Source organism: Myotis brandtii, unplaced genomic scaffold, assembly GCF_000412655.1.
Source record: "Myotis brandtii unplaced genomic scaffold, ASM41265v1 scaffold898, whole genome shotgun sequence".
NCBI lineage: Eukaryota > Metazoa > Chordata > Mammalia > Chiroptera > Vespertilionidae > Myotis > Myotis brandtii.
This window is the reverse complement of record NW_005371683.1, coordinates 682,098-691,959: the sequence shown is the minus strand read 5'-3', so window position 1 is coordinate 691,959 and position 9,862 is coordinate 682,098. Positions and strand designations below refer to the sequence as shown.

The 9,862-nt window shown below is 51.6% G+C and overlaps 1 protein-coding gene across 1 annotated transcript in view; it reads left to right on the top strand.

The window, feature by feature from the left end:
* Positions 1–8,711, top strand: part of LOC102261760 (MAP kinase-activated protein kinase 2-like) — a 9,117-nt gene extending 406 nt beyond the window's left edge. Inside the window, 6 exon segments of the mRNA XM_014532499.1 lie at positions 7–196; positions 199–482; positions 484–955; positions 3,324–3,361; positions 3,452–3,545; positions 8,467–8,711. Coding sequence (XP_014387985.1) covers positions 7–196; positions 199–482; positions 484–955; positions 3,324–3,361; positions 3,452–3,545; positions 8,467–8,711 — 1,323 coding nt within the window.
* The last annotated feature ends 1,151 nt before the right edge of the window (positions 8,712–9,862 follow it).

Here is a 9,862-nt window from a genome sequence, read left to right as displayed (position 1 = left end):
TCCCAGCCGCCGCCGCAGCCCCCGCAGCAGTTTCCCCAGTTCCACGTCAAGTCGAGCCTGCAGATCAAGAAGAACGCCATCATCGACGACTACAAGGTCACCACGCAGGTCCTGGGGCTGGGCATCAACGGGAAAGTTTTGCAGATCTTCAACAAGAGGACGCAGGAGAAATTCGCCCTAAAAATGCTGCAGGACTGTGCCAGGCCCAGTGTGAGGTGGAGCTGCACTGGTGGGCCTCCCAGTGCTCACACATTGTGCGGATTGTGGTCGTCTATGAAAATCTGTACGCAGGGAGGAAATGCCTGCTCATCATCATGGAGTGCTTGGATGGTGGAGAACTCTTCAGCCAAATCCAGGACCGAGGAGGCCAGGTGTTCACAGAAAGAGGAGCTTCAGAAATCATGAAGAGCATTGGTGAGGCCATTCAGTATTTGCACTCAATCTACATTGCTCATCTGGATGTCAAGCCGGAGAATCTCTTATAACTACCTCCGAAGGCCCAACGCCATCCTGAAACTCACCAATTTTGGCTTTGCCAAGGAAACCACCAGCCACAACTTGTTGACCACTCCTTGTTATATGCCATACTATGTAGCTCCGGAAGTGCTGGGCCCAGAGAAGTATGACAAGTCCTGTGATATGTGGTACTTGAATGTCATCATGTACATCCTGCTGTGTGGATACCTGCCCTTCTATTCCAACCATGGCCTGGCCATCTCTCCAGTCACGAAGACTCACATCCAAATGGGCCAATATGAATTTCCCAACCCAGAGTGGTCAGAAGTATTAGAGGAAGTGAAGATGCACATCCGGAACCTGCTGAAAACAACTCGAGGGGACTCCCGGGGACTCTGCCATTTTGGGGTTGGAGCGGGATCCAGCCGGGGCCGAACGGTTGGCGTCGGGACCACTTCTGCTAAATTCTCACCGCGCCTCGAGGAAGTGATTTCCCGGGGTTGCGGTTCCCCATCCTCTCCTCCCTCCTTCCTTTCTTTCCGCGGGCACAAAAGACCCATTACTCATTGAGCCGGTTGGTCGGTTGGTTTGGAGAAGTCCGAGCTCGGAGGTTTGTTTAGCCTCGCTCCTTATTTGGGAGCCGGAATGTGTGATTTCATTTCCCTGGGCCTCGCGAGCGCGGCCGGGCCTCCTGTTTTTTGGAAGGAGGGATTGTTTTGATCGGAGAGCCGGCGCCCTCCTACCCTACCTTCCGCGCCTGTGAGGCTCCAGATGGGAGGCCAGCAGGCTCGGCGCGGCGTCGGCTGTTTCCATAGCGTCATTGATCTTTGCAAACCGGGTTTGGAAACCACGCTTGGCCCCGTACCGATTCCGCACATCGGATCGGAGGTGGCCCCTCGAGTCCTGGACATGGGCCATTGGTGGGCAGTGGGAGGGAGCGTTATCCTTGAACTGGGGAAACCCAACCTCTTTTTCTTCTTTTTTGAGGGGGTGTGGTAGGAGGAAAATGGGGATTTCAAAGAGAATACCTACTTCAGAAGTTAACCAGAATGGACTTGGAGGTCTGGGGAGATGGATGAGTCCCCAGTGTCGTCCCAGTGCAGTGGGAGCCAGTGTTCAGAGTCATTTAAAAGGTCTGCTCAGAGGGTTTTCATATCAAACCGCATCTCTAAGGTGACACATCACCCCGACTTCCCCTGGGGGGGTGTTAATGATTGGAGGAGAAAATTACTTCCTGTGTTATATTTATCTTTTCCTCCTCATCCCCCCCACCCCACCCCCCACACTGCTAGCTGCATTTCAGCTATTAATACAAAACTCAGATATGTGTGTGTTAAGGGTGGGACTGTTGGAATATATAATTAGATGTAATAGAACCCTGGTATGTACTTCACAATTGGAGAGGGCAAGAATGTTCAATTTCCAGATTTTAGGCCTCTATAAATTATTTGTTCTTGCTCCTTTCATTCTCCTTTTTGGGGGAGAGCTTTCAACAAGCTCAACACTGTCAAGATTTCTTTGGTTTCTACTTTAAGGTGGTGGTGTGGGCTTCTGATCGTTGTTTAGAGTTGGATGGTGTGAGAAGGCATATATCAGCACCATGGACACTTGAATACTTTTTGTGCCTTAGACCACTCTTTCCATACTCATAACTGGGGCTGGGAGGGGAGGGGTTGTTTGACCATGGCTCTGACCTTGGGGAGTCGAGTTGAGTGAATACTGTTTGACCACATTTAACCTGTACGATTGAGGAAGTGACAGACGGTTCTTTCCAGCAAAGTTTTGTCTCCTCTGAGATGCCATCTGCCTTCCCCCCATCAGCAGTTTGGGGACACTGCTCATTTTCTTGGAAAGTTGGAATATTGTATGGAGACTTTAGAACAAGAGCTCTCAATTTCTGCTCCTTTTTCTATTTAATGGGCACACACAACCACCCTCTAAAATGCTTTTGGGTGGCAATTAAGATTTCTGTTGTAATTAATAGGAGAGGGATTTGGACATTGACCCTCTTCGAATAGCGCTGAAAGAAAGGGAAAATCCAGCAGTGTTTTAAATAACACTCGTCGTTTATCCTTCTCGGGTTAGGAAGGGGTGAAGATTGAAGTCGGAGTCTGTTTTGACAGGTAGTCTGCTCCCAGATCTTACAAGTTGACTCAACTGTTAAATTGTAGATTTCCCACACATCTTTGTGAAAAGCTTAATAACAGAGGAAGAAAGCAGGGATGAGGCATTCGGAGACTGACAGCAGTGTCAACAGCACTTCCATATCCAAATATTGGCCAACACATAATTACAGCTGTGGGGGAATTTGGTTCAAAGCATCCTGTGCCAGACATACACCAAAGAGATTTCTAGATCTTGACTCTTGATTAACTCAACCTTAGGTGCTGAGTAGTGAAGTGATTTTCAAAAGCAGGAGTGTTTTGATTATATAGCAAGGGAGGCAGATGGGGGTGGGGCAGGGGCAGGAGGGGTTGCCCCATGGGGATGGTGCCTACAGAAAAAGGGAAAGGCCTGTACCCTGCACAGCGTGTCACACCGTTCCTGGGGACTTGGGGCAGAGAGCAGGGCCTCTGATGAGGGTTCTGACGCCTGAGAATTGATGGGAGGGAGGTGGTGGCTGTCCAGATGCCCTACTCCCTGTCTGTGGTCTGTGACCTCTTAGCCTGATTAAGTGAACTCACTGCTTAAAATGTAAGTCTCAACTTGCCCGCCCTGCTGCTTCTCTCTCCACCCGAGAGATCTAACATGTAAAGGCTTTTGGTGGGTGCTATGACCTCACCTCACCATCTCTCCTGGCTGCTTCTGCTGAGTTCAGAGTCAGAGGGAATTTAGAGGTCATCTCATCTGACCCCCTCATTTTGCAGATGAGAAGAGTAAGGCCCAGAGCGAAGAGGTGCTTGAGGTAAGATAGCCATGCACCTGGCAGAGTCAGGGTTAGAACCCAGGACACCTGACTCTGGGTCTCAGGCCTCTTCACACTTTGTAACTGTAGCGCCCTCAGCAGGCCAGTACCTGGGACTGGCTGCTGCCCCATGAGGAGCTACACTGTCACCCAGGACCTCCTGGACTGGGCGAGGGGGTGCTGGGTGGGTATTCCTCAGCAGTCATCCCTGAAGTTGGAGTTTATAAACCAACTCAGCAGCTCCTTGAGTTTTGAATCTATGGTAACAAGCACTTTCACCACTCCCTTCCTTTTTTAGGGAGTGTTCGATAAAAATCTTATTTATTATTATTTTTTTGTACAAGAATATGGGAATCCTATGAACTGTTTCTTTGATAGGGACACCTGGTCTCAAGCCACCTGAGTAGTAATTGGTCGTATTCCCTGTGCAGTTCCTCAGCTGCTTCCTGCTTCACTGTGTCATGGTGACTCTTGGTTATTAGCTGAACAAATTTAATTAAAGCTGGCATTGTTGTCCCTCTCTGCTGTGGCTCAGATTAGGTGAAACATGTTATTGCTTAAAAAAATATAGGATGCTGTCATAACTTATCTCTGTTTACCTTTCCATTGCACGGGCTACAGCAGTTCTCAACCTGTGGGTCGCGACCCCTTTGGCGGTTGAAGGACCCTTTCACAGGGGTCGCCTAAGACCATCCTGCATATCAGATATTTACATTATGATTCATAACAGTAGCAACATTACAGTGATGAAGTAGCAACGAAAATAATTTTATGGTTGGGTCACAACATGAGGAACTGTATTTAAAGGGCCAGAAGGTTGAGAACCATTGGGTTAGAGAAAACAGGGCGATTGGTGTGTCATCTTTCCTTTCTCCAGCGTCCTTTCGCCCCGGATCGCGTAGTGCAGCAACGTGGCTGCCTTTGGTGTTCTGGAGTGGAGCTGATTGAACCTGTCATGGCTGGTCTGGATACTGTCAGAGGGAAGGCCAGAGCTCCCACATCCCCACTGTACAGGGAGCATCTTACCCAGCACACCTCATGCATACCTGTTGGGGAGCAAGATGGGAGTGTGGCTGGGTGACAGGCAGAGTCCAGACTGAGGTTTGCTGGATAGGATCAGAAGGTGAGGCAAGTTTCATTGACCAGATCAGCCTCTTACATTCACGATGGTTACAGGTAGTTCATAGTTCACTGAGCATCCTCCTATATGTTGTATGGAGGACACAGACATATAAAGTGGCCTTAAAATTGGGGGGGGGGTCGAGAAACCGATTTGGAGAAGGTGAAACTAACAAACGAAGTCTAGGGTGTTACTGTCCAATGTGGTAACCAATCGCCAAGCATGGCTATTGAAATTAGAATTAATTAAACTCAATTAAATTAAACAAATCAGTTGCTAGCCACCTTTCCAGTGTTCAGGAGCTACATGTGGCCAGTGGCTACTGAATTGAACAGTTCCGAAGAACATTTTTATCCCCGCAGAAAGTCCCACTGCACTTTGCTGGTCTAGGCGTTAAATCGTGTGCTTGGGAATAGAGGAGCTTTGACACGGGTATCTGTGAGGATCGGGAATCTGTGAGGATCGGAAGAGCTGAGAACAGCTCATTACTGGGTCCCTGGGGAAGGAGCAGACCTGTAGGAGGTGATGGTGATGTTGGCTCTGGGTAGTGGAGTTGAGGGGAGAGCAGGAGGTCCAGATGGTAGGGAGCCAGTAGGGCTGGTGTCTCATAATTGAACCTAAGCCATCTTGCTATTAAAAGCAGGTTTTAAAGTGTTTGAGGGTCATGAAGTAAGTGAGCAGGATGTTATAAAGAAAGGTTAGGAATTGCAGAGGTTGGGGCTTGGGGCTTTTTTCGAGGGCAGGTTTCAGAGACGCTGTCCCTCTCCTGGGGCTCTGGCCCCTGTGGACTGCAGCAGGGCGCTTGGCATCCACTGAGCAGGATCAAAGCCGGTTGACTCATGGTCCTTTTTCACTTGTGAATTCTGGGCTTTGATGGAGCTTGAACATAATCTTCAGCTGAGGTCTGGGATCAGGGGCTTACGGAAGGAGGGGGGTGGAGCAAAGCCCCAGGCCTCGAGACCAGGTGTTGGTGGGTGTCTGGGAAATGTAGGGGCTCCCCTCAGGAGGGTGGAGGGATTGGTATCCGTGATGACCATGTTTTGACTGCTTGGGATCGGAGGAGTTGGGCCATCATCAGGTGATGGTTTCACTTTAAGAAGCAGGTGCAGGGGATTCAGGGTGAGGCCCGGAGGAGCCAAGTTTCAGGACTGCAAAGGCAGACTTAATCCCTGGCCCAATCCTGGGTTGGGGGAGGGGCCAAAGCTCTGCTTATTATGAAGTCTGTGCCAGGAGGAATGTCAGCCACAGAGGGGAGGACAGCACGGGCATCTGGTTCTGAGCCCTTGCACGATTCCCAGGTGGTCTCTCTTGCCCCCCCACCCCGGTGCTCTGACCCAGGATTCTCCCTGTGGCTTCATGTCTGTGGCAGAGCCTTCCTTTCCTGCTCCCTCTGCTCTTCACGCCCTTCCAAGGGCCAAGTGGGCTCTCTTTCCCCTCCTCCCTGGACTGTCTTCCCAGATGCCCCAGAGTGGGCGGGCGGGCAGGGCAGAGCAGAATTGTTCTTTGTGTTTGAAGGGGCTGCAGCCGCTCTTGGTAATGATTTAAGGCCCAGTGCTGAAGGGACCCATACCTCAAAGCACCTTAGAGCTGACTCCCCTGTCATCTTTCTTGACTTGTTCCATCTCACGGAGGAAGAGGCTGGGCCAGTCCACAAGGATTGAGTGGTATGTCCAAGGTCTTACCTGGTGTCAGCGTAAGAGCCATGTCTTGAGACCTCCGCTTGACCTGCTAAAGGCAGTGTTGCTGGGGTTGTAGACCTGACAGTGCAAAACCGAGCTCCACTGACAGTCACTGGGATCTTTCAACGCAGGTCACCTTATAAATGGGGACACTGGTAAAGAGAAGGGACCACAGCTGTGGCAGCTTGATGCACACCAAATCAGATCTTCTAGTTTTTAGGGGAATACTGATATTTTGTATTTTAAGATATGTATGGATGGAAATATCCAGAGATGAGCCCATTGTTATGTGCTAGCTTAGAAAGGGGGAGGGGGGGAAAGACCTCATCTTTGTGTCCTGCTAGCTAGTTATGTGACCTTGAGCAGGTCAGTTAAACTTTCCAGGCCTCAGTGCACATATCAGCCTGTCAGGCAGGCTGTCAGTGGCTCCTTGAGCACTTGGCATTGTGGGACAGTGGACGGCTGCCCTGGAAGAAGAGGCTGAGGGCGGGCAGGGTAGCTTGCTGACATGCCGGACCGTCAGCAGTATGTGGGCCAGCATGGATGCCTTTTTGATAGGACAGCCTGTGTCCAGTTAGTTACCCTCACTGAGCAGCTGTTCATACCTGGCAGTGTGAACACTCAGACGTGTTTCAGTTAGAGAGGATGGCTGTGTAACTCCATGGGGTGTGAATCTACTTCCTTGACATCAGAAGAATTGTTGTGCTCTGGTGGAGATGGGGAATTTTTTTCCTTCCTGTCTGAAACCCTTTTCCCATTTGAAACATGGCTCTGTGATGGGTGGTGCAGGGGCACCTGCTGAGGGAGGGAGTGAGGCTGTAATCTAGCACAGTGTCCTGTCAGGCTTTGCCTCCGGGTGGCTGGGTCCATCCATATGTGTGTCTTCTTCTATTTCACTCAGAGATACAGCAGGGACTAGGCCTGTTCTGAGGTGAGAGTTGGAGACTGATTCCCAGAGCTGATGGGAAGTTAGGATTTACATTCAGATGCCACTCCTTCCCGAAGGACTGGGTAAGAGTGAGATCAGGGGTCTGAAGAAGCAAGAGGAGAGGCAGGTGCCTGGTGAGTTGTGTTCAAGGCTAAAGCAGTAGTTTCAGGCCTGGAGCTCTGCACTGTTGGGTCCTGTGTGTGGGGCCGTCAGATTTGGTGGGAGGAAGAAGAGACACAGTGGAAAGGCGATGAGATTGTGCTCAGCCGGGCAGTACAGAGTTCTTGGGATCTTCATCCCCTGACCCAGAAAACACCTTTGTGTGCCACTGTGCCATCCAGCAGGTAGGAGAGGCTGGGACATGGCCTCAAGGTCAGTCCCTATCTGTAACTGATCTTCCCTCCCAGACCAGCCAGGCTGTGTGTTTGTTCCACTAGGAACCCGAGCTTCCCAAAGAGCTAGAAGAAAGGGTATCTTACTTTTAAGGGGCGTTTCCAGGCATCTCTGGTGCCTTCCAGGACTTGTCTGGGGTGCAGAGTGGTGACCAAAGGCTCAGCTTCATGGCCACCCTTGGAAGCTTTATTTGTCTCAGAAAAGATGAAGGGAACCAAGGGAACCACTCTGGCCAGGCCTTCTCTCTGTTTAGCTTTTCTCTACGAAGATATCTTCTTTTGAACCTGAAGCAGAGGTGAACTCTTTCTAGTTTCAGATGGGGGAGGGGAGGTCTCCTGCTGGCAATACACCTGCCAGCTCTTCCAGCTTTGTGTTCCTGGGGGCTCCTTCTGCACCCCTCCACTTCCTCAGGCAGGTGACTGAGTTGGTCACTTGGCTGCCATTATGATTATCCATGTTGTTCCAAGGCAACCGGGACTCCCGGCCCAGGATTCAGCCCCTCTGTCCCAGCAGCTAAAAATAAACCTGCCACTGCTGCAGTCTACCCTCATGCCAGGCCCTGGTGTCTGTCCCAGGTCTTCCTGCCACGCTGAACTTCTCTCTTGTCACTCTCGCCCTCCCCATTTGCCGCTTGGCTCCCAGCCTGAGCTGGGTAGGTAGTTTGGGAGCAGACCCGGGTCTGAGTGCTGGGAGTGAGCCGTGGCTGGTGCTTGTCCAGGTAGCGAGCTGTATGCATGTGCACAGGTCTCTGGGGAGCCGCCTTGCTTGCTCCCCACTAGGGGAAGGGTGAGACACGGAGGCGGGTGGACGAGTTCATCAGAGTTCATCAGACTTTCTGCTGTTTGCCTATAGCTCTGGCTCCCTCCAAGCTCCACCTGCAAACAGCTCCCTGCCAGCAGGTGTGTGGGGATGAGGCGGAGAGGCCTGCCTGTGGCTGTCCCCGGCCCTCACCGCTGCCCTGGACTGAGCCTGCTACCTGCCCTAGGACTCCTGACCGTTGCTAAGCGATACTCTCCACCTCTGCAGCGCTGGGGCTTCAGTTACCACATTCACAAGTGTGACCTCATCTCTTTAGCTTCCAAGAATAGAGGCCCTGGCTGGGCCTTCTTCCTGCGTCAGGCCATGGCCTCCTGGCTCTCCCAGCTCAGCCACCTGCAGGGGGTTCCAGAGAGCATGGGTCTCATCTTCCTCCTGACGGTGGGGATGGGGATTGGTGATCTGTTCCATTGAGGTCCATCAAGGTGACCTCTTCCCTTGCCGCCCATGGGTCCTGGGGACCTAGAGCGGAGGTGAGGAAAGGGGCTCAGGTGGCTGGGACACCTGTTCAACTGGTGGATGGATACTGGGCAGAATGTTTGCCTTGGGAATTCTCTTCTTTCTGATTTTTCTAATCCTTGGACAGGTGTTGGTGCTAACCATAGCACAGGAGGGGGAGGGTTCTGTGTCTGTTCTGAGATGAGGGTTTATTTGGGAGAAGGGTGAGTGGGGAGAGTGACAGAAGCCAAGGTAGGACTTTTGCCTTCAGCTAGAGTTACATGCCCAGACCGTGTCTCCATGTCTGCCTCCTCCTGTCTGTCCGCCTTTCCTCCGCAGGGAGAGATCTGTTTGCCAAGGCCCATTGGCCTCTGCAGAGGAGGAGTTGGGTGTAAATTGCTAAGAGTTTATTTTTAACTCTGACAGACAGAGCCCCTGTCCTTGGGTAGCTGTGCTGTTCCTCTCCTCTCTCCTCCCTACCCCAGGCCTGGGCCTCCTTCCCTGGCGGCTGTAATTCTTAGAGGAAGGCTGGTAGGTTCTGAAGGCCGGGCTTCCAGGAGCCTAGGAGGGAATCCCCTCTAAGCGACGAATCTGCAGAGCAGAGCTCTAGGGCCGTGGGGCTGGGCAGGGAGAGGGTAGCCCTGTGCCTTTGAGGCCACGTGTGGAACTTAGAGCATTCCAGGAATGCAGGTGACGGGGGAAGAGACTGTGTGTCTTAGAGCTCGGAGCTCTGTGCTCTGTTGTGCTGGTGAGGGCAGCAAGGGGTCATCTTGTACCTTCCGCCCTCTCTCCTTACAGCACCTCTCTCCTTACAGCACCTAGACCGGAAGGCCACAGGGACTAACTGAGCATGTGTAGTAACCTGCTTTGTAAAGGCTTAGGTTTATACTATTCCCTCTGGCTGCCAGGCTCACAAGCATCGCATTCTTTTCACAGAGCCTGTGGGATTCTCAGGGACTTCATGCTCTGCGTGTCCCCTACCCCGGGCTGTGCTCTTAGGGAGGAAGAAGAGGGGCATGGGTGCCCCTTGCATGTGTCCCCTGATTTCATGCAGTTGTTTTGGTTACCTTGCCTTAGTTGCTTTCAAAAGAGCACAAAACTGGGTTTGAAATGTAATTGGAGAAAGA